Source organism: Trachurus japonicus, chromosome 6 (genome assembly GCF_045865225.1).
Source record: "Trachurus japonicus isolate A0001 chromosome 6, Traja_1.0".
Taxonomy (NCBI): Eukaryota; Metazoa; Chordata; class Actinopteri; order Carangiformes; family Carangidae; genus Trachurus; species Trachurus japonicus.
The window spans coordinates 38,038,712-38,063,509 of record NC_140912.1 but is presented as its reverse complement, the minus strand read 5'-3'; the positions used below and the strand labels follow the sequence as shown (position 1 = coordinate 38,063,509).

General features: G+C 44.7%; 1 protein-coding gene and 1 long non-coding RNA gene across 2 annotated transcripts; both read right to left on the bottom strand.

Moving 5' to 3' along the window:
* Window positions 1–1,590: 1,590 nt before the first annotated feature.
* LOC146986665 (ladderlectin-like) lies at window positions 1,591–2,636 on the bottom strand. The gene is made up of 5 exons (XM_085780420.1): window positions 2,604–2,636; window positions 2,437–2,505; window positions 2,253–2,332; window positions 1,826–1,951; window positions 1,591–1,740 (listed from the first exon to the last, which is right to left on the bottom strand). Exons 2-5 carry the CDS (start codon window positions 2,483–2,485, stop codon window positions 1,591–1,593), a joined length of 405 nt encoding a protein of 134 aa, XP_085636546.1. The 5' UTR covers window positions 2,486–2,505; window positions 2,604–2,636.
* A 14,036-nt stretch (window positions 2,637–16,672) lies between these two features.
* LOC146986664 (uncharacterized) lies at window positions 16,673–17,186 on the bottom strand. Its single transcript, XR_015036079.1, has 4 exons — window positions 17,136–17,186; window positions 16,969–17,037; window positions 16,859–16,888; window positions 16,673–16,753 (listed from the first exon to the last, which is right to left on the bottom strand). It is a non-coding gene; the product is annotated as an uncharacterized LOC146986664 (long non-coding RNA).
* Window positions 17,187–24,798: the final 7,612 nt, after the last annotated feature.

The following is a 24,798-nucleotide window of genomic DNA, read 5'->3' as shown; positions in this document are numbered from 1 at the left end:
AAGGAGTTGGGTTCCAGAGCCCAGGCTGTGCGTGGAGGTGAGCCCGACTATCTCTAGTCGATACCTCTCAACCTCCCGCACGAGCTCAGGTTCTTTCCCCCCCAGCGAGGTGACATTCCATGTCCCTAAAGCCAGAGTTGTTGTCCGGGGATTGGGTCGCCGGGGCCCCCGCCCACGGCTGCCACCCAAAACACACGGCACCGGCCCCTCATGGTCCTTCCTGCGGGTGGTGGGCCTACTGGAAGGCGGGCCCACGTCGCTCCTTCGGGCTGGGCCCGGCCGGGCCCCGTGGGCGGAGACCCGGCCACCAGGCGCTCGCCTGCGAGCCCCAACCCCAGGGTGGGGCCCCGGTGACGCCGATCCGGGCGACGTGAACGTCCTTGATATTTTGTCACTCATGAGGGGTTTGGAACCGCTCTTAGTCTGACCCGTCACCTAGGACCTGTTTGCCTTGGGAGACCCTACCAGGGGCATTAAGCCCCGGACAACATAGCTCCCAGGATCATTTGGGTGCTCAAACCCCTCCACCACGGTAAGGTGGCGGTTCAAGGAGGGGTTCAAGGAATGTCAACTTGTCATTCCAAAAACGAATGACACTTAATGACAACAGTCATAAATGTTTAATGACATTGACTTAATGTTTATGACACGTTTATGACTGTGACATGACACTGTTATGACATTGTCATGTCACTCTTATAACGGTACCTTCAAGTAAAGTGTTACCGACAGTTGTGCAGCGTGACCTTTTGACCCCTGTCTAACTCTTTCCTGCCTGACAGATGCAGTTTAGTGCCCTTTCTTTGCAGCACTCTGACGCCTCTTTCAGCGGAGTATGTTGAGCAATTAGTGTATCAATCTTTATGTCTGTTGCTGCCCCCTCTGGAAGAAGAGCCTGGTAGCATCAGCTCTGCTTTCCCTGTTACACTGGTATTTGCCATGGAGATGTGATGTGAAAAAACAGGTAAACAGGACCTACTGTATCTAATATATCAAGCCACAGTTGGACACAGTTTATCACTCCGCTTTGCGGTTCATGACTGGAAGTGATCACCATGTTCATCATTGTTCTTTGTATGCAGCTGCAAAGTGCCCCTCTTTAACTGTTTGTAGGTTCTCCCACTGGATGACTTTTATATATAAATCTATACTTGGTCTTCTCTCCCCATATTTGTGCCTATACATTGCGTAAAACCTGCAGCCATTACAATCTGCGATCCCAGAACATTATACAGATGCAGGTCCCAATAGTCAGGACTGAGTTGGGGAAAAGGGCATTTAAATTTTCTGCCCCCTCCAGCTGGAACGATCTGCAGAGGGATCTAAGACTGACTGAACTCATTGGCCTGGGGGAATTCAGATCAGTCCTAAAGGATCGAGAACGAAGATCCATTGACTCTTGTGCTTGCCCTCTGTAATTTGTAAATGTTTATACCGTTTGTATAATTCTATCTTGTCTTGTTCTACAGTAGGTGTTGTTTTGCGCACTGCTTTCTTAGCCAGGTCACTCTTGTAAAAGAGGTTTTTAAATCTCAATGAGTTTTACCTGGTTAAATAAAGGATAAATAAATAATATAAAGCCAAAGCTATCTATAGGTTGTTCTTGTACTTGCAAAATCTAAACCAAGAAAATGACTTAGGCTCTTTCTGCAGGTAAATGCAGGGATACTCGGTGGGGGGTCGCGGGATGTACCAGTCGGTGAAAGAGAGACGTTCACCACCAACCCACATCCATGTCCCCTGAGAGACAAAGAACATCAGTGTAAGAAAGTAAGGTCTTTGGTCACTGGATTGACTGAGCTCGTAGGATTTCATGTATGAATACCTGGATGACGAAGCCTCCCAGCCATGCGGCGCCCACACCATTTGACCTTATCATCTGCTGAAGGAATCTTTCCTCTTGGGCGTTGGTGACCGAGGCCAGGTGACCTCCAATGGTGTTGCAGGAATCCTGATGGACAGAGGAAGAACAAAGGGACTAAACTAAACAGATCTCAACTCACTTCACTTCATGACTCTTTTGTCTTATATGTGAATGTAAAGCTCCTCTTCTTATGAACTGATGGTGACAGACTAAACTAAACTACCAACATATCATCACTATCCAGAGGTTTTAGGTGAAGACGATCGTTTCTGTTGTAAACTTTGATGAAGATAACACAGTCAATATGAGCTATGTGTTTGATGTTGACGCTTTGTACAATTAATGGTCGTCTGAATGTAACAACAGAGAGCAGTTAGAGCAGACATACCTTAGCAGCCCACCAGGACTTGGGGCCTTTGACAAACACGAAGCAGCGAGAGCCGAGCCGTTGCCAGCCATCTGGGCAGGCTTTCCGAGTTGCACAGAGAAAGAGGAGGAAGAGAGAGTGAACTGTCTTTTAGATGGCAACATTGCTCCCACACAAGTGTGTAAGTGTGAGTGTGAGATCTGACCTGCAGATGCAGCATAGAGGCAAAGAGCCAGGAGCAGGACAGTCTTCATGCTGAAGATCAACGATTGTTCTGTGGAGAAAGAAAAGATGTTGGTTAATGTAGAGAGAGAAAGAGAGCAGAGGCATCAGCTCCAGTGAAAGAAGAGAAACCAGCAGCAGCAGTCGTACCTGTCAGGTAGATGTGAGGAGGTTTGTTCAGGTATCAGCTGATGGTGCAGTGATGACAGGAGGCTGCTCTCTTCTTATATACACACCTCAACTCCTCTGAGTCACGGTCATGTTGCAATGTGGCGGCAGAAAGTGCTGACTTTGTTTTGTTTTTTGTTTCTTTGTTGTTTTTTCTTCTCCTTGTCAGCCCTGTTTCCTGTTGATGGACGTGATTCAGCAACCACTCAGATCAGACCTCAGCATCCACCCTCCACTGTTCATTCCTGTAATGGAGCTCTCTGTACCTGTCGTTTGTCAGATTGTCACGTTGCTGATTGTGTTGTAATTTGTTCTTTTGTTGTTGTTTTTTGTCAAAGATTTGAACCCAAATAAAACAATATACCTTTACATCTCTGTGCAGCGAAACTGATCTTTTTTTTTTTCTGTATTTTATTCTACAGCACCAACCTCGGAACCTCTGATTTTATAAAGCTCAAATAATGTGTTAATAATGTGTTAGTATTGTTAAACAGAGAAGTAATCCTGATTATTTAACAGTCATTTTCTAGCTTCAGCTTTTCCAGTGTCAGGAGTTGCTGCTTTTCATATTTTGATCATTCTGATATTTTGATTTTACACTGCGCTGTTTTACAGTTCTATGACTACCGGTATGTAACGCCAGTGAAAAGGTAACTCCTGGCAAGTCATGGTTGGCCCACCAGCACAGGAGCTGGTCAGGTCAGCTGAGCCGGCGGAGCCAATCAGGCCGCTTTACGTCACTCAGGGGCCATCTCTTTTCCCCCGGTGACGGAAGAAAACGCACCTGGCTCACAGAGTACGCCAGCCAGGCAGCCGTCCACTACTCACGGCACGTTGCTACTCACACATCCACGACTACAGAGAGATATACGGACACGAGAGGACTGAAGCAGAAAGCCGGAGCTTTACTGCAACAGTGGGAAGACTGTGACTGAAGAGGAAGCCGGACAAACTCTTATGTCACGTTCCAACTGAAGAAGAAGCTGTTACCTGCCTGTTCGGATGATGTGATGCTGTGCTGCTGCTGCTGCTGAAGAGGATGTGTGCTGGATTTGGACTTAACACTGGTGAGGAACTGTGATTATTGTGGATGCTAACTCATGCACCCAGGAGGAATTAAATGAATGAATGATGATGATGATACCTGTTCATTAACAGGTCAGGCTTTTTAATCCTGATGATGATGATGATGAAGAGGAAGATAAAGACGAAGACAACACGGATGGCGAGCTACCCAGAAGAGTAAAGACGACTGAGCAGCTAAGACACACACAGGCCGCAAGCCTGGCTGATCCCCAGGTGGTGTGGTAGCACTAGCTTTAGCCTGTTCCAGTTATTTATGGGTTAACAATAGTTAATTCTGCAATACTACTATACTTGAATCAAGGTCTAAAGTCTTTATAAACCACTGCGTACATTTCTGCTTATGGTATTGGGAAATGTTGTGTGTACCTGAATGAATGTGTGTTGAAGAGTTGATTAACCTCAGCTAAGTCAAAGCTGCGTGGAGTACAATCTCCAATTTTTGATAGCACTCTATGATTTATCACATTGAACCTTTGTACATAGTTTTCTTTTCCAAAGGCCTTTATTTTGGTTAATTATTTTGGTTAATTATTTTGGGTATCAAGTATTACTACTGCACTTTAACGGTTCTGTATGTATATCTCTTTTGTCAATACACTTTACTCTCTTTGCAACTCAGTCGTTGTGTGCGTTGTTAATTCTCCATAGCTCCTGAGCCGAACCTCCTTTACATACTAGTCCACCACATACATTTTGGTATTCTCCTCTACCTATAAATCTAATCTGATTGTATTTTAAGTGCTACATAATTTTGGCGAGCTAGCCAGGGGCTGTGTTGAGAATTGATGAACATACATTTTTTTTGGGGTATAAATCAACAACTTAAAGCTCCAGTTGGTAAGTTGACGAAAGTGAAAGTAAACTCCGCGACTTGGTCGGAAATTTCAAGACAATACTCCGTCAGGTCCCTTTATGAACCTCTGCCAAGCGCCCCACACAGACACACACAAAGTAGCCATGAACGCACCCACAGAGAAAAAAAAAAAAAAAAAAAAAGATGTACCGTATCCATAGCACGACGTGTAGGAGCGGCGATTGGCTGCTCCTCCTGCTCCCTCTACCTGACTGGTGGAGAATCGTCGGGCGCGGTGGATTTTGGCAAATACGATTACAGGCTGTAGGTGGAGCCAGAGGAGTTGGATTTTGTCCTAAATTACTCATTTAATGTCTGACCATCAGAATATAGTGACAATTCCAGCAAATATGACTGAATAATTGTTACCAACTGAAGCTTTAAATCATGGAAATCGTGTTGGAAGAGTCAATAAAAATCCCAGATTCGGTAGTAATAGTTGGTTTAACTAACACTGACAGAGACAAAGAAATTGAAACTTACCTTGAGCAATTTGGTTCGGTAAGTCGTGTTTTTGGTATTGATACTGCTGAATTTCCAAGACATGGTATTGTTGAGTTTACACATGGAACTGCAATGCAGTCTCTTGCACCTTTGTTACCGTTAAACTATATAAGTCCTACCACACCTGAGGTCACTTATAAGATATGCTCATTGGCCGGCATATACAGTCCCCTAGCATGCAGCAGCGCCACCAAGACCTACCTGGAGGAGCTGCAGGCCATCGCTAAGCTAAGTGCAAAGCCATTTGAAGTGTTATTACAAGAGGAGCTAGTCAAAGTCTCTTCTTCCCTGACATCAGAAAAAGAGCCTGAAGTGAAATCTGACCCACACGATGATCAAGTGCCCTTTACTACAACAGAGACAGTGAAGAAAGGCCCTGTTAAAGCATCTCCCGCTTCGACCCCAATTGGAAAATCATCGCCCAGCCTGACCAGTGCTTTTGCTTCTTACCTTGCCCCTCCTGCCACTATTAAGCGTCAGCCCCTCCTGTCAAGTGAGGAAGTGCTAAATCCCCCTGAAATTCAGAAAGTGGTAGTAGAACACATTGTCAAGACCGACAGTGTTGTGTCCCATCTTCATGGTTCTTCTCGACTCCGGGCTTTTTCTGGAAAATCTCTACGGCCCAGTAATGAAGCTGATTATGAGACTTGGCGAACCAATGTAGATTTGTTTCTCACTGATCCCTCTGTGTCTGATTTGGATCGCTCTCGCAAGATTTTTGATAGTTTGCTGCCCCCTGCTGCCGACACTGTGAAGCATTTAGGGCCCCGAGCGCTACCAAATGCATATCTTGAACTTTTGAACTCAGCTTATGGCACAGTGGCTGATGGAGATGAGTGTTTTGCCAAGTTTCTGAGCACATTGCAAAATAATGGAGAAAAGCCTTCTGAGTATCTGCACCGCCTTCAAGTGGTGTTAAACACAGCTGTGAAACGAGGTGGTGTTTCTTTCACTGACTTGAATCGCCATCTCTTGAAACAATTTTGTCGAGGCTGTTGGGATAACGCTTTGATCAGTGATCTCCAGTTGGAGCAAAAGAAGGACAATCCTCCATCCTTTGCAGAGTTGCTTTTGTTGCTCCGTGTTGAAGAGGATAAGCAAGTGGCTAAAGCTTCCCGTATGAAACATCACTTGGGTTCAGTAAGACCAACATCTCTTGCTTCAAAGTCACATGCGGCCTCCCATGTGCACAGTGCTTGCTCCTGTGCAGTGGTTGAGCAGTCCTCTGAAATTGAGCAGCTTAAGAAGATGGTGACGCAGATACAGAATCAACTTTCAACTTTGACCTCTTCTTTTGGTACAGGCTCTAGAAATACACCGATGAGCCATGCCAGGTCCACTGATTCAGCCACTTTTCGAAAGAGCCCAGGATACTCCGGAAAGCAGGTTAAAGCAAGCAGCAAGCCAAATTTTCAGCTTCGCCCTGGATATTGCTTTAACTGTGGAGAAGATGGCCACATTTCATCGCACTGTGATCAACCATCCAACCCTTCTTTGGTTGCATTCAAAAAAACACAGCTGCAAGAGAAGCGTCGCCAACTTAAACCTCCTCCATCTTCTGGCGATTTAAACTAGAATCAGCTCCTGTGGAGGGACACTCAGGAGCTGGTGAAGAGGAACAGAGTCCCACTGCAAAGCGGGTACAGTTGAAACAAGCCAAAGCAAATAATCACCTGTCAGCACCCTCAAAAAGACTGGTGGGAACGAAGAGTACGGTGCAGGTTAAGATCTCCGGTAACCCAACAACCTGTCTACTGGACACGGGGTCTCAAGTCACAACCATTCCTTTGTCATATCATGCACAGTTTTTGGCAGATCAACCAATTAAGCCTTTAACCACCCTACTAGAAATAGAAGGAGCCAATGGACAAGAGGTACCTTATCTAGGGTGTGTAGAGCTGTGTGTGACGTTCCCGAAGGAGTTTGTTGGGGCGGAGCTTGATGTCCCCACTCTTGCTTTAGTGGTCCCCAGTCACGGTGGAACCACAGGTGACCAAGTGTTAATTGGCACCAACACGCTTGATCTCCTTTATGCTGAGTATTGCCAGTGCAACCCCAGTTTTATCCCTGTACATCATGGTTATCGGGCTGTGTTGAAGATCATGGCATTGAGGCACCAGCATTCTCATGATGGAAACTTGGGGCTGATAAAGCTCCATGGACACAGCCCTGAAGTGATTCCAGCCTTTAGTACTGTGGTATTACAGGGTGTTATGAACAATAGAGGTCCCCATGCAGAGAAATGGGCCCTCATGGAACCCCCATCTGACTTTTCCTTGCCTTGTGGTGTTTTGGTGACAAGTTGTCTTATTACTGTTTCTTCCAAGCATTCCAGTCGCCTTCCAGTGGTGGTGCACAATGAAACTGGGCGCGACATTATTCTTCCACCGAAGACTGTGTTGGCTGAATTGAGCGTGGTACAGAGCATCATTAAAAACCAGACTGATTCTGCTCAAAATAACCTGTCCAATCCCCCAGAATCCCCGCTACCTCCACACTTTCAGTTTGATTTTGCTGACTCACCTGTATCAGCTGAATGGAAAGAGAGGATAACCAAACTCCTCAACGCTATGCCTGAAGTCTTTGCACAGCATGATCTGGATTTTGGGAACACTGATAAAGTAAAACATCATATCAAACTGAATGACCAGACTCCCTTTAAACAGCGGGCGAGACCCATCCATCCGCATGATGTGGATGCAGTGCGTAAACACCTGCAAGAGCTGGCAGAGGCCGGGATTATCCGAGAGTCCGAATCCCCCTTCTCTTCACCGATTGTTGTCATTCGGAAGAAAGATAACTCTGTCCGCCTGTGCATTGACTACAGAAAGCTTAACATACAGACCATCAAAGATGCATACGCCCTTCCAAACATGGAAGAAGCTTTTCGTGCTCTGGCTGGTTCCAAATGGTTTTCTGTATTGGACCTTAAAGCAGATATCAGTGGAATGTTTTTGTTAATATAAGTCCTAAATAGTCCTATTTTCCGTCAGCAATCACTTACATTAAGTATTTCAGCCTAAACACGAGTCTCTCCGTCACTCTGCTCTGCTGTAACCCGAGGAGAAAATTTTCCTTGTGGGATACAAGTGTTATCCAATGAGGGGAGAGAACGGCATGAAGGGCTGTGTGTGCAGCCAAGGGATGCGCGTGAATGTGGTGACGTAGCACGAGGACCAATTGATGCCTGACAAGGGCGGGGGCTGCTAACTCATGGTGCGTTCAAGGAAACTCGTACTTTGTGTTTTTCCTTCCTGTGAAGTCATACCAGTTCGATCTGGTACGAGTTCACGGGTCGGAAGTTACGAGTGGCCGTTATAGGGAACTTTCACAGACAACAGGACGGTAAAAACACGAGCTACGGGTTACCTGGAACGCTATCAAGTCGTAGTTGTGACTTGAAGCTGTAACTTACGGTTTCAAAAGCCTGCCTTGAACACAGCATTAGCCGAAACGGCCGTGCCGCTGATATCTGCTTTAAGTCTGGTTATTATCAAATTGAAATGGAAGAATCGGATAAAGAAAAAACTGCTTTTGTCTGCCCTTTAGGCTTCTGGGAGTTTAACCGGATGCCCCAAGGCATTACCAACGCCCCTAGCACATTTCAACGCTTGATGGAGAAGTGTATGGGAGGTTTCAATCTGAAAGAGGTGCTAGTGTTCATAGATGACATCATCATCTTTTCTGACACTCTGGAGGAACATGAATCCCGCCTGCTTAAAGTGTTGCAGCGTCTGAAGGAATATGGTCTCAAGTTGTCCGTGGAAAAATGTAAATTCTTCCAAACTTCAGTAAGATATCTTGGCCATATTGTATCTGCTGACGGTGTTGAGACGGATCCTGATAAAATCCAAGCACTGAAGACCTGGCCACAACCCAGAACACTCAAAGAATTGAGATCATTCCTTGGTTTCTCTGGGTATTATCGGAGGTTTATTAAAGGTTACTCCCAGCTCGTTAAGCCTCTGAACGACCTCACTGCAGGATATCCACCCCTTCACAACCGAGGGAAGAAAACTGGTCAGTCTCCTCAGTACCACAACCCAAAGGAGCCCTTTGGATCTCGATGGACCCCCGCTTGTCAGCAAGCCTTTGAAACTCTCATTGAAACTCTTTCTACAGCCCCTGTTCTCGGATTTGCTAATCCTAAACTGCCTTACACCCTCCACACCGATGCTAGCACCACCGGGTGCTGCATTGTACCAGGAGCAGGAAGGAAAGCTACGAGCCATTGCTTTTGTGAGCCGAGGATTGACCCGCAGTGAATCAAAGTACCCAGCGCATAAGCTTGAGTTTTTGGCTCTGAAATGGGCAGTTACGGATAAATTCAGTGATTACTTGTATGGAGCTCAGTTCACAGTGGTCACTGATAGTAACCCCCTCACCTACATTCTGACTACAGCCAAGCTGGATGCTATAAGCTATCGATGGCTATCTGACCTTGCTACTTTCACTTTCAAGCTGCAGTATCGAGCCGGCAGCCAGAAAGTAGATGCCGATGCTTTATCACGACGTCCTCATGGTGATCTGCTGAATGACTATTCTTCCCAAAAAGAAAGTGATCGAATCCGCCAGTTTGCCTTACAGCATCTGTCTGAGTCAGAAGTTGAAGCCATTTGTGACAAGCATGTTGTTTGTAACACTATGACTGTGGATGAAAGTGGATTTCACAACTCACCCTTGGTTGAATCGCTTACATGTCATGCTGAAGCAATTCCAAGTGCCCTCCTTGAGGGAGGTGAGAGCGGGTTCCCTGTGATTCCTCATCTAACAGAAAGTGAGTTAAAGGAAAAGCAAAGAGCGGACCCCTGTATCCGGGAAGTTGTTCAGCAATTGGAATCAGGAGTGAGTCCATCACCTACCGTTCGAGCGGAACTTCCTGAGCTTCCTCTGTTGCTCCGGGAATGGAATCGCTTGGTTCTGAAAAATGACATTCTGTACAGATCACGACACCAAGGTTCAAGTACCACTCTTCAATTGGTGTTACCAGCAGAACTGAGAGGCCTGGTGTTACAAAGTCTCCATGATGACATGGGACATATGTGAGTGGAGCGTGTGCTTGATCTTGTACGAGCCCGATTTTTTTGGCCCAAAATGGCAGCTACAGTTGAAAAGAAAATCCACACCTGCAATCGCTGTGTTCGGTGAAAGACCCCTCCTGAGAAAGCAGCTCCATTGGTCAACATACTTACCAGCCGTCCATTAGAGTTGGTGTGTATGGATTTTTTGTCTCTGGAACCCGATCGCAGCAATACAAAGGACATATTGGTAATAACTGATCATTTCACCAAGTATGCTGTGGCTATTCCGACTCCCAATCAAAAGGCTCGCACTGTTGCCAAAGCATTATGGGAAAGTTTCATCGTCCATTATGGCTTCCCAGAACGCCTTCACAGTGACCAAGGGCCGGATTTTGAATCCAAAACTATCAAGGAACTCTGTCAACTCGCTGGCATAAGGAAAGTCTGAACCACTCCATATCATCCAAGAGGAAATCCTGTGGAACGTTTTAATCGAACATTGCTTCAGATGCTGGGAACCTTAAGTCACAAGGACAAAAGTCATTGGAAGGACTTTGTTAAGCCTTTAGTACATGCTTATAACTGTACCAAGAATGATACTACTGGTTTTAGCCCCTACGAGCTCATGTTTGGTCGACAGCCTCGTCTGCCAATAGATTTGGCTTTTGGTCTTCCCTCTGATGTTTCACAGCCCTCACATTCTCAATATGTCAAAGATCTCAAGAGCCATCTGGAGGAGAGTTACAAACTTGCCAGTGGAAATTCTGCTAAGAGCGCAGGCCGGAACAAGGCACGCTTTGACAAACGGATCACTGAATCTACACTCAATGTGGATGACCGGGTGCTTGTCAGAAATGTTCGGCTGCGAGGAAAGCACAAGTTGGCGGATAAGTGGGAGTCAGACATATATGTTGTTGTGAAACGGGCAGGAGAACTTCCAGTGTATACTGTAAAACCTGAACACCGAGATGGACCTTTACGCACAGTACACAGAGACCTGCTGCTTCCATGTGGGTTTTTGCCTAGCTGTGACCCTGAACTTCCTGGCACTGTCGATCTGCCTCGACGGCCACAAACCCGTAGCCAGTCAAGTCCCAGCAGTGACACACAGGTACAAGAGGATGTTAATTCTGATTCTGACTATGATATTCCTATTCCCCGAAAGCTGCAGAACACTCCATCTGCATTCATTAAAGTGTACGAGAAGAATCCAGTTCAGCAGTCTACGTGTGCAGATCCTCCAGCTCATGCAGTAACTTCCTCTCCCTTGCCACTCTCTGTTCATCCCTCTGAGAGTGATACAAGGGACGTGGTTGTCCCAGCTGTAGCGACCTCAGCTGACATCCCCGATGAGGTTGATCTTGGAGCTGGTGCTGAATCTGAACCTGCTTCATTCTCACACGCTAATTCCAATCTATCTCCTGATACTGCTTCACCTGGACAAGACAATGCTCTTAATATGGAACCTGGTTCTAACAAAGACAACTCACCTGAGCCTAACACTGTTCGTGATGTATCACCTGAAAGAAACTTACCTGATATGCATGCTGTTGACCAGGATGTAAGCTCAGATGTGTTAACTGAAAGTAATCAACGTGATGATGTTCAAGAACCTCTGCCGGAAAGCAATCCGTTGCCTCCTGACCCACCTGTCAGATACCCCACGAGACAGAGGAAACCACCAGAGCGGTTCCAATACACCACCCTGGGAAATCCACTTGTTTCAGTAATTCAGTCATTGTTTCAAGGCCTAAGCAATGCTGTAACCAGCTCTCTAGTGGATCCCAGTCCAGATGTGGTGATGTCCTCTGTGCCGATGTGTGCTGGCTTGGACGCTCCTGTAACTTCTCAGCCACAGGTAGGATGCAGCGGGACGTGCAATCCTTCAAGAGGGGAGGATGTAACGCCAGTGAAAAGGAAGACGGAAGAAAACGCACCTGGCTCACAGAGTACGCCAGCCAGGCAGCCGTCCACTACTCACGGCACGTTGCTACTCACACATCCACGACTACAGAGAGATATACGGACACGAGAGGACTGAAGCAGAAAGCCGGAGCTTTACTGCAACAGTGGGAAGACAGTGACTGAAGAGGAAGCCGGACAAACTCTTATGTCACGTTCCAACTGAAGAAGAAGCTGTTACCTGCCTGTTCGGATGATGTGATGCTGTGCTGCTGCTGCTGCTGAAGAGGATGTGTGCTGGATTTGGACTTAACACTGGTGAGGAACTGTGATTATTGTGGATGCTAACTCATGCACCCAGGAGGAATTAAATGAATGAATGATGATGATGATACCTGTTCATTAACAGGTCAGGCTTTTTAATCCTGATGATGATGATGATGAAGAGGAAGATAAAGACGAAGACAACACGGATGGCGAGCTACCCAGAAGAGTAAAGACAACTGAGCAGCTAAGACACACACAGGCCGCAAGCCTGGCTGATCCCCAGGTGGTGTGGTAGCACTAGCTTTAGCCTGTTCCAGTTATTTATGGGTTAACAATAGTTAATTCTGCAATACTACTATACTTGAATCAAGGTCTAAAGTCTTTATAAACCACTGCGTACACTTCTGCTTATGGTATTGGGAAATGTTGTGTGTACCTGAATGAATGTGTGTTGAAGAGTTGATTAACCTCAGCTAAGTCAAAGCTGCGTGGAGTACAGTCTCCAATTTTTGATAGCACTCTATGATTTATCACATTGAACCTTTGTACATAGTTTTCTTTTCCAAAGGCCTTTATTTTGGTTAATTATTTTGGTTAATTATTTTGGGTATCAAGTATTACCACTGCACTTTAACGGTTCTGTATGTATATCTCTTTTGTCAATACACTTTACTCTCTTTGCAACTCAGTCGTTGTGTGCGTTGTTAATTCTCCATAGCTCCTGAGCCGAACCTCCTTTACATACTAGTCCACCACATACATTTTGGTATTCTCCTCTACCTATAAATCTAATCTGATTGTATCTTAAGTGCTACAGGTATATACATCACTTTGGGATTTGCGAAAACTGAAACTGAAACGTAGAAACATCTGATATGAGACAAAGTGATTAATTAGTCAAAAGATAAATTATTTGGAAATAGTAATTGGCCTATTTATTTTAAAAATGTTTAAAGTTAGGTAGCCTAAGCCTTCTACCAATGTGTACATCTGCTCCCTCTTTTTTTTTTTCTCTTGAAGAAGTTTGTTGTGGAGCGTATAAGATGAGCTCAACACTGCCCTGTGTGGTTATTTGGGAAAATGCAGCCAAAGTAACTGTGGATCTCTACTTCAGTGACGTTATCATCCTCAGGTTGAAGTAAGGATCACACGCTTTGCCATTCACATATTACTTTATTAGAGAAAACAAACTTCAACAATCACAAACAGAAATGCTCTGATTCAAAAGTTACTGAGTGATTCACATTTTAACATCTTTAGGAAACACATTGGACAACAGAAGAAAAAGAAACAGAAATCCAAGCTGATTCCAGCTGAGACCCGAGATGTTTAGCCTGGATGCTAACAGCCTTACATATGCTTGGAGCAGACGAAGAATTTTGAGATGCCGAAACAGTCTTCGTTTTTCCAACTCTCTGAGGTTTGATTTTTTAAAAAAAAGAGAAAAATAATATTAATATCAAATTGATACACCACAGTATCTATGGCAACAGCAGTTAACTATTTCCACAGAGGACGGACGTGGCAGCGTGACCTTTTGACCCCTGTCTAACTCTCTTTCCTGTCAGACAGATGCAGTTTAGTGCCCTTTCTTTGCAGCACTTTCTTTTTGTTGTCAGCTACAAAGCTACAACTCCACAGTTATATTATCATATTCACATTCAGATAAAACAAGTAATCTGTTGTTGCCCTCTCTGGAAAAATAACCTGGTAGCACTGAAACATCGTGATCGTGAATGTCCCTGCTCCGCTGGTATTTGCCATGGAAAATTGACATGAGAAAACAGGTTAACAGGACACCAATTGACTGATGTATCTAATATCAAACTAAAGCAAACCAACTGTTAGTTGTTCTTGCACTGACTATGAAAAATCTAAAGTAACTAAGAAAGTGACTTACCGTCGGTGTCTTGGTAAAGGCACCTTCTACTTTGAGTGTTTACCAGGTTCTTCACGCGTTCAGGATAGGGCACACCTCTACCGTCAATCCACTTCCAACCTCCCTGAGAGACAAAGAACATGAGTGTAAGGAAGTGTGGTCTTTGGTCACTGGATTGACTACTTTCATAAATAAATAGGGGAGAGTGGGGTAAGATGAGTCAGTGGGTAAGTTGACACACACCTTGTCTCTAGGAAACTATAGGAAAAAATTAGCATGTGACCAAATATTTGGGAGGCAGGCATCATTTCATGGAGTCTGTGAAGGTAGAACCACGTGAGTAAAGTGGTTTAACGTTTATGACCCAAAAATCATTTTTCACTCTCAAAAGTGAATTTCGTTTCATGAGGATTGTGTTTAGACCAAAAGAGATGATTGTAAATTTGTTTTATACATGGGTTGTGGTATCTATGAGCTACAACATGAGGTAGTAAACGTAGGCCTAGTCCACAAAAGCCCGTTTGTTTTTGAAACCGAAGTTTTGTTCCACGTCCACCCGAGTGGCGTAATAAAAATACTCTGTGGAATCCGCTACCAAGTGACGCAATGCACGTGTATGAGAGATAGAGAGAGAGAAACACTCTCAATCAAACAAGGTGGGGAATGAGAAACTGCGGCACTACTATAGCCTATAGTAGTTTGCTAATTTTAAAAACACACTGGCAGCAGCGCCCGCGGATCTGTACTGAGACGTGGCACGTGTGTTACTGTAGTAAATGATGCTGTGTGGAAAACCAGCTGTGGTCTGTGATTGAGGTGCAGACGGGTGAGTTTGGAGGTGACAAGAGAATCGCCCTGGCCTGACGACCGCTTCGTTATATTTTTCTCATCAAAAAACTATACAAGTGGCATTTAGATGGTGTTCTGCATAAAAAACAAGTGAAATAATAAAAATCCACTTTGTCACCTCCATTTTTGCGAGTTCACGTCAACTTCTGCAAACCGCTGCAAACAACCTCTGCGAGCTGGCAGTGTTTACATCAGTACATGCGCAGCTATGACATAAACGAGAAAAACAATCACGGTTGCAGTGTCCACATGCACCCGGTGAAACCAACCCCGGCCGAAAACCCCACCCTGGACTCTGGTTTCAAAAGACCACAGTTTCAGGGTTCCAAAAGCACGGTTGCATGTGGACAGGACATAGAACCGGGAACATATGATCACGGTTTCAAACATACCCGGGCTCGTGTGGACTAGGCCTTATCATGAAAGTGCACCATATACAGTACGGTACATGAGTAATAAACCCAAGCCAAGGTAGCTGTGGGGTAAGTTGATCCATCTGGCCAAGGGTAAAAGTTGAGCCACCTATATCCTATACACTTAGTGAATGTATTTTGGCTGTATCTGTCCATATTATTAAATCAAGATAAAGAAGTATGTTCCTGAAAACAGGAAAAGTTGTTTATAGTGTGCCAAACTTTACTTTCAAAGAAAAATCTCTGGGATTCTTCCCAAGATGCAACGTAGTTTCAAAACTCCCCAAATCTCAGTAACTTGGCAGGAAGTCCCTGCAGTTTGTGTTCACCTGTAACCTGGACAGATGAAATATTAAGTAAAGGGGGAGGTAGGAGATGGATGGAAGGAAAGAAGGGGGGGGGTTGACCAATATAGCCTACCCCAGTAAGACCACTTTTTTTTAACGAACAGTTATATTTACACTCAAATTTGTAGGGATGCAAAACATCCTAAAATATATGCAGATGAGTTAGCAACAAAACTATAATTGTCTTGATGTAGTGAATACAAAAATACAAAAAGTGGCTCAGCTTACCCGCTGGTATTGGCCTCCCAGCCATACCTCGTTCCAACCGATCAGTCCCTTGACGGTGTCGTCCTCGTCCTCGGTGATGACCGAGGCCAGTTTAGCTCCGTTCCTTTCGCAGTAATACTGATTGACAGAGGAAGACAACAGGGATCTTTGTAGTTGTACAACTAAATAGATCTTGACTCACTTCACTTCTTGACTCTTGTCTTTTACTCATATGTGAATGTAAAGCTCCTCTTCTTATGAACTAATGGTGACAGACTAAACTAAACTACCAACATATCATCACTATCCAGAGGCTTTAGGTGAAGACGATCGTTTCTGTTGTAAACTTTGATGAAGATAACACATTCAATATGAGCTATGTGTTTGATGTTGACGCTTTGTACAATTAATGATCGACTTATCTGAATGCTCAGTAACAACAGAGAGCAGTTAGAGCAGCAGTACCTTAGCATTGTTCCAGGAGTTGTACATTTTGACAACCATGAAGCAGCGATCGCCGCCCTGTTCCCAGGGAGGCGCGCAACCCGACTTAGCTGCAAAGAGAAAGAGGAGGAAGAGAGAGTGAACTTTACTTAAACCGAAACACTCACTGTCCTTCAGACGACAATACTTCTGCTCTCATGTGCTACTGTACAGCCTCCTACAGCAGAAACATGTGGCTGAATGAACTCAGCATGTCTGAGAAAACATTGACATGACTCTTACCTTCAGGTGCTGCCACCTCTTCCTGAGCAGGCACAGCAGCCATTTGTTCCTCTGGGGGGTCGACTACTGCTACTGCTTCTGTGGATCAAATACATGAATGAATGCTGGTGTCAGAGACACTTCTTTACTGTCTGATCTGTATCTGTTTCTGTATCACATCAATCCAACCCATGTAACACTGACCTGGAGCCTCCGGGTTGTCTTCAGCCGGAGCTGCAGAGAGAAACACAGTGCTGTCAGTACCAGTGGTAGAGATTACTCTCCTGTGTGGAAGTGTGAGTGTGAGATCTGACCTGCAGATGCAGCATAGAGGCAAAGAGCCAGGAGCAGGACAGTCTTCATGCTGAAGATCAACGATTGTTCTGTGGAGAAAGAAAAGATGTTGGTTAATGTAGAGAGAGAGAGAGAGCAGAGGCATCAGCTCCAGTGAAAGAAGAGAAACCAGCAGCAGCAGTCGTACCTGTCAGGTAGATGTGAGGAGGTTTGTTCAGGTATCAGCTGATGGTGCAGTGATGACAGGAGGCTGCTCTCTTCTTATATACACACCTCAACTCCTCTGAGTCACGGTCATGTTGCAATGTGGCGGCAGAAAGTGCTGATGTCTGCGAATGATATGTGGACGTGATTGAACTGGGCACATGAACATCTGATACTGAACTCTGACCTGTTTCCTCATTGACACAAATCACTTACTGGAAGACGTGATGTGAGTGTAGGTTAAAGGTCTAAAAGATGTGAAAGTATTGTGTGTGTGCGTCAGCTGTGGGTTCTTCACTTGTGTTTTACAGGTAGCATGAACAGTGGTGATGCCAGATCCAGCTGCACAAACAAATTATTATTATCATTATTATTTTTTGCCAGAGTCGGACTCGGACCAGTGCTAGTGTATCGGTCCATGTCGGGTCCGGGCTTCAACCACCGCGAGTCGGCCCTTTACAAGTTTGATGAGCAGGACCTCAGAGATTCAGTCAGTGCTGCGCTGATGACGGGCTAGTGCACCAATCAGAGAGTTATTTGAGTTCCTACACGACGAGCACCTAAGCAGTCACCGTCACTAATCAAGATAGGAATAATAGAGAATTGAAAAGAATAAAGAGAATAAATAAAAAGTTTCCAGTCCAGGGCGGGCACGGCCCCCTAATGCACGCCCATGCCGCCCGTGTGTGCTGCATGTTGTATGATGTCATTGAGATTTCCAGAATGAGCATAGACGGTATTAAAAAAATACTGGAGAAGGAAGCAGAGAAATGCTCCAGAGTAACAAATATATTCCAACATCCTGTAAATACGCAGCAGTTGAAATGGCAATAAGGTGTTACAGCTCGGTGCTATAAACCAGATGAGATGCAATTGCAAACCTGTAAATTGCAGAATTACAGGTATGATTGATAATTGTAACATGTAGAAATATCAAACAAGTTGTGATGTGTGTATTAACTCATTGAGTGCCGCGCTCCTTTCCAAAGTTTTAGTCAAGTGTACCGGCAAATTAGACCATATTTGACTTTTTATTTTAGAGCCATAGTGTATTCTATATTATTGCCACCAACACATACTGTAGCTCATTTGAAAGGTTTAACTTTATCCTTCAAATGGCCACAAACCGTTTGTTTCTACGTGCCTCCGTTCCTGAGAAAAGTCAAGCTAAACATGGCTGGGTTTCACCAAAATCCCTCCTTTTTTTCTAGAAAAGGAGATAGAGTCTTTTATGAAAGGTGCGCTGTTTGTGTCTGTCGCTCTTCTCACACTCGCATTTCTGGATCAAAGGGCTCGTATAAGATAAATATACACAACAATTGTTGTTCTATTCACAAAACCACCATCGGGGGCGGGGGGGGCGCCACTAAACAACAATAACACAGACGCACCGTGCCGTGTCACAGCCTCTCGCCGCGGAACGTGAGGCTCTGCCGGCCACAGCGGCTCGCGAACACCGGTCCCGCCGGTGGTCGCGGTCCGTCTGTGGTACGGGTCGGTGGTGCCGGTCTGCTTTGACCCAGAGACCATCAGATTTTACCGCGGGAGGACTTTGGGGAGGACACGGTGTTGCTCCAGATGAAGACCGGGCGGGACAGTGGGCTGAGAGCTTCCTGGTTCAGCTCCCAGCTGCTGCAGCCTCGCGGGTGAGAGCGGAGCAGCAGCGGCGCAGCTGCGCTGCATCTGCATGCAGAACTCCGTTTGCAGAAGCTGAGTTATGATAAAAACTTCCAGATCATGAGCTGTCATGTGACTTTGATCGTCATCTATTTCAGTTCTCCTCGTCGTAGAGTCCCCAAATTTACATATAATGTGTATTAAAGTGTCTATTTTCATAATTTAAAAAAAAAGCAAAAAACGAAAAATTTCGTTTTTGGCACTCAACGCATGGGAACGAAAAACGAGAAATTACGTGGTTGGCACTCAATGAGTTAATTAAGCACAATGGCTGCATAGTCGCTACTACAGTAAGAGCGTGTCAGGACTAAATTCAAGATAAAGGCGACCTTTCAAAACTAATTAAAATGGCATAATTTGTGAGTTGTATGAAGCATTTCAGAATAAAACCTCTTCTAAATTCTTATATATTCAAATGGTGCTACTTGTAAACTAAAATTGCTTTAAACAGTTTGTCGTTTACGGTTTCTCAGTCACGTTGATGATGGTTTTATCTGTAGCTAATCAGAAGTTCTGGGCAGCAGTAAAACAGTAACAGTTAATCAAATTTGATCAGCCATCAAACAATATGCAAATACCAATGCTGGGAAAAGCAGTAATTCTGCTGTACAAAGGTTCCTAATCCACTGTACTCAGGGTTATTAACACTATCGTGATTAATTAATTGTTAATGATTAACGTGTATTGGTTTGTGACCTTTTCCTGGCTCTCATTAGTTCTACCAAAGACACATTTCCCCTCAAAACCTTTTATGTGGTTTCATTTCAATAACATTTTCAGTGATCCAAGCCACGCATTTTTGGGTGTGTGTTGTTGAGATGTGTGGTGTCCCAGCAGTATTGTACAAACACATTTGTAGGACTGCGGTTTTTCATGAGGGTGGAAGAATATGGACGACAATCAGAGTGCAAGTATGACAGCTCCTCTAAATAATAATGATTTGCCAACAATTTTTTTTTCATAGTCATATACCACATTTATATGGAAGAATGAATGAACTTTTTATTTTCGTGTCATGCCACCACTGTGGCCCATCCCCTATGGGATTACAAGACACATAATGACAAATACAAAAAAAGACTAGACAGTTAATTGCAAATGTATATATATTATTTCTTGCAATACACAACCAGGGTCTAGAAACATCAGCCTACATCTACAGGAGCATAACATTGTTACGTTATGTTCACTCTGTCCCGCCATGCGCTCAACTTGGGTCTCCCCTCAAACACATCCAGGCCAGAGCCCACAGGCTGTGAGGTAAAACACTAAAAAGATGATTCTCGCTGGCCTAACTGTCCTGTGAGTCCCAAACAAGACGAACTAAACTACATCTGACAGCCTCTGAATCCATATGAACATTGGCAGGGATGGGCAGTATTTCTAATACATCAAGATGTCATGTCATATAATCTGCAACACAATTTTTACAGCAACCAGCTGGAAAACCTTCTCATTCCGCACAGCGCCACCGAGCTCCCACTGCACAGCCTCCTCACCAACAATAGAGAGCCGAAGCGGAAGCAGCCCCATGGGACCTCAATTCGAAAAAAGTCTCCATATTGTTATGATTGGATGTTATTACTGCTAGGCGGCAGTACTGGTTAGTAGTCAGCTTACCGTACCATATAACTGAGTAGAGCAAGACTGCATGAAGCCACATGTATGTTGTTGAGAACATGAGACATTAAACTAAGTTACTTGCTATCAACACGGCCTCATCCTTGGAACACGAACATGACATGGTACCAGGAGTAAACTCGAATGAACGACATGGATTTAAAACCACCGGAAAGTTTGAAACTAACGGGGAATGTCGACGAGAACTGGCGCACCTTCAAACAGCGGTTTCACCTGTATGTTGCTGCTACGGGACTCGAGGCAAAGCCGGAGGCAAGAAAGGTAGCGCTGCTGCTAACGATAGCAGGGCCACAGGCCATAGAAGTATTTAACACGTTCGTGTTTGACAGTCCTGAAGATAATGAAAAGTTGGATGTAGTGCTTAGTAAGTTTGATGCTCACTGTTCTCCGAAGAAGAACGAGACGTACGAGAGGTACGTGTTTCGGTCTCGTACACAGCTGCAGCATGAGCCCTTCGATAGCTTCCTGACGGACTTGCGGCTAAAGGCGCAGTCCTGCAACTTTGCGACGCTGAGTGACTCCATGGTCCGGGACCAGATTGTCTACGGCGTTGAGGATAAAAAGGTCAGAGAGAGGCTACTACGGGAGATGGAGCTGACGCTGGCAGGAGCCATTAAGATCTGCCAGGCCAGTGAGCTGTCCCAAAGGCACGTGAAGACGTTCAGCGAGATGTCTGCAGTCGCCTCGGCGCAGAGCGACAGCGCGGCAGCGGTCGGAGCAGTGTCGTATCAGCGGAGACGGCGCACACAGACCCGGCCTGCACAGCAGGAGGACGTGATGACAAACTGCAAGCGCTGCGGCTCACAGCACAAGCCTAGACAGTGTCCAGCGTTTGGTAAGCAATGCTCCACTTGCCAAGGCAAGAATCATTTTGCTAAACAATGCTTCTCCAAACGGAAAGAGGGGAAGAAAGAAAAAACTGTAAACTTACAGTTTTTCTCGATTGCTAAGACACATTTCTCGAAAGCTTCTCTCCTTTTCTCTAAACTGTGAACACAAACCCCAATTTTCAAGCTACATTCACAAAACCTCAGACTCTTCTTGCAAAACCAAACTTTCACCTCAAAACAGTTCAATCTGTGCCCAAAACTGAACTATGTTGTCAAATCGTGCCCCAAGTCAATCAAAATTAAAAACACTACTGAGCAGTCACTAAACACTACATAGAAAAATAGAAAACACAATGCTCAGCACATGAAGCTGTAGAAATAAATGTTTATCGTTCACTGTAGCTGAATGCATGTTGCAAAACAAAACACCTGTGCATTTAGCACTTCTATCCTTCCCTTTCTTTCACCCTCCTCCCTCCCTCCCTCCCTCATCCTCTCTTCCTTCACCCTGTCGTCTCTCATCTTCTCCTCTTGCAAAACAAAAAACCTGTGCATTTACGTAGTAGCACTTGTACATAGTACAGTAAAAAAAAAAAAAGTACAAAAAACAGAAATCTTGTGCATTTACACGTAGCACTTGTACAGTACAAAAACAAACAGAAATATTGTGCATTTAGTACTTGTATACAGTAAGCCTACGTAAAAATAAAGTACAAAAATATAGAAATGAGAAGTGCATAACTCAGCCACAGCATCATTTCTCTACTGGATCAGGCCACAGGACTTCATCCTGAACTAGCTACAGTTTATGTTCCCTCACATCATTGGACACAAGTGTTATCAATTTTGAGTTGTTGTGTTCAACCGGTGAAACTTGTGCTTTACTTGTGTTTGAATTTTACCACCTGTGCTCAGCATTATGCAACACAGGTGCATCACAATGAAAATGTGTTGGTAAGATGTGTCTAAACAGGTGAAAAGTGCTGATGGTTTTGCCAAAAGAGTGACTGATTCAATCAGTGGGTTCAGGCAACTGAGAATTTGGTTCAGACAATAGGGCTTAGTGTTTTAGCAATTGAGAAAAACTGTAATAGATGAGCCTGATCTCAGTGACACGTTCTTTGTTGGAATGGTGAATTGTGAAAGTGAACAAATAAATAAGCCAGACAATGTAAATAATGTCACTACAGAAGATAAGTGGATAGCTCCTCTAATGATAAATGGGACTGTAGTCACCATGAGATTGGACACTGGTGCAAAAGCAAATCTCATAAGCATGTGTGATGTGAAGGCAATGAAAAATAAGCCACAAATAAAAAGAAAAGAATCTGGACTGAAAGGCTACAATGGGCGGCCAATCAAATGTTTGGGCACATGCAGGTTGAGTGTCACAGTTAAAGGAAAAGTGCACCACCTATTCTTCTTTGTTGTGAATGAGGGACGGGAATCACTTCTTGGTGACAGAGCCTGTGAAGAACTGGGGCTTGTGAAAAGAGTGTATCGCATCATCCCAACCATAAACCCAACAAATGACTCTATGGACACAATTGTTCAGAACTTTTCAGATGTTTTCAAGGGTTTTGGTGTTTTGCCCTTCACATATAAAATACAGTTGAAAGAAGGAGCCCAACCAGTTGTGCATGCAGCACGCAGAGTTCCTGCGCCACTGAAAGACTGCTTAAAGAAAGAGCTCGACAGAATGATCATGCTAGGGGTGATCAAAAAGGTTAATGAGCCTACAGACTGGGTCAACTCACTGGTCATCACAAAGAAAAAGAATGGTGAGTTGAGAATATGTATGGACCCTAAAGACTTAAATGAGAGCATAAAGCGTGAACATTATCAAATACCTACACGTGAAGAGATCCTCAGTGAAATGTCAGGTGCCAACTACTTCACAAAGCTTGACGCCTCACAAGGCTTCTGGCAGCTGAAACTGGATGAAAGCAGCACCAAGTACTGTACCTTTAATACGCCCTTCGGCAGACACTGCTTTCTCAGACTGCCTTTTGGAATCAAGTCAGCACCTGAAATATTTCACAGAGCGATGGAGCAGATCATCGAGGGCTTGGATGGAGTTCGAGTCTACATTGATGACATCATCATATGGGGTTCCACAGCCCAAGAGCACAACGAGAGGCTGAACAGAGTTATGGAGCGCATACAGAAGTATGGACTGAAACTCAACAAGAGTAAATGTGAGTTTGGCGTTCAAGAGATCCTCTTCCTGGGAGACAAACTGTCTGCACGTGGTGTCCAACCAGATAAAGACAAAATACATGCAATACAGAACATGCCAAGGCCCACAGACAAGACAGGGGTGCTACGCATCATGGGGATGCTGAATTTCATAGGTAAATTCATTCCCAATCTGACAGCAAAGACATCATGCATACGAGAGCTTCTGCGCACTGTGAGCTTAAATGGACAGTGAAACATGAGCATGAGTGGCAAAAACTCAAGGACACACTGAGCACAGCACCTGTGTTGTCATTTTATGACCACACGAAGAGGATAAAAGTGTCTACAGATGCTTCCAAAGATGGTATTGGTGCCGTTCTACTCCAGGCTGAGGGTGAGCACTGGAAACCGGTAGCCTATGCATCTCGGGCTATGACAAAATCCGAATGTCGATACGCTCAGATCGAAAAAGAATGTTTGGGACTGGCGTATGGTTTGGAGCGGTTTCATAGCTACGTGTACGGCCTGCCGTCTTTCACAGTCGAAACTGATCATCGACCGCTCGTCGCCATCATCAAAAAGAATCTGAATGAAATGTCTCCACGGATTCAGCGGTTAATGATGAAGATGCAAAGGTATGATTTTGAACTGATATATACTCCAGGTAAACACCTAGTCCTTGCTGATGCCCTATCCAGAGCAACTACAGGCGACAGTGTGAGTGCAACAGACGAGGACATACAGTGTCATGTGAACATGGTGTCGGCTACACTGCCTGTGTCTGACACAAAGTCAAGACAAATAGCGGAGGCTACAGCAAAGGATGCTGAGCTACAGCATGTCATGAAGAACATGGATGAGGGATGGCCAGCTGGTTCATGTCCACAATTTTACCATGTCAGAGGTGAGCTTAGTACTGTGGATGGTCTGCTGTTGAAAAAGGGCAGGATTGTTATTCCACGGGCTTTGAGAATGGACATGTTGCACAGGATACATGAAGGCCATCTCGGCATCGAAAAGTGCAAAAGGAGGGCGAGAGACACGGTTTTCTGGCCTGGACTGAACAAAGACATTGAAACACTTATAAGTAAATGTGAAACATGCCAGAAACACAGGAACAAGCAGAGCAAAGAGCCTATGGTGGTAGCTGAGGTGCCAACAGCACCATGGCACAAAGTAGGAATGGACTTGTTTCATCTCAGAGGTAAAGACTATTTAGTGGTAATGGATTACTACTCAAACTTCCCTGAGATGGCGCTACTAGCAAGCTCAACATCAACTTGTGTCATAACACATGCTAAATCTATCTTCGCCAGG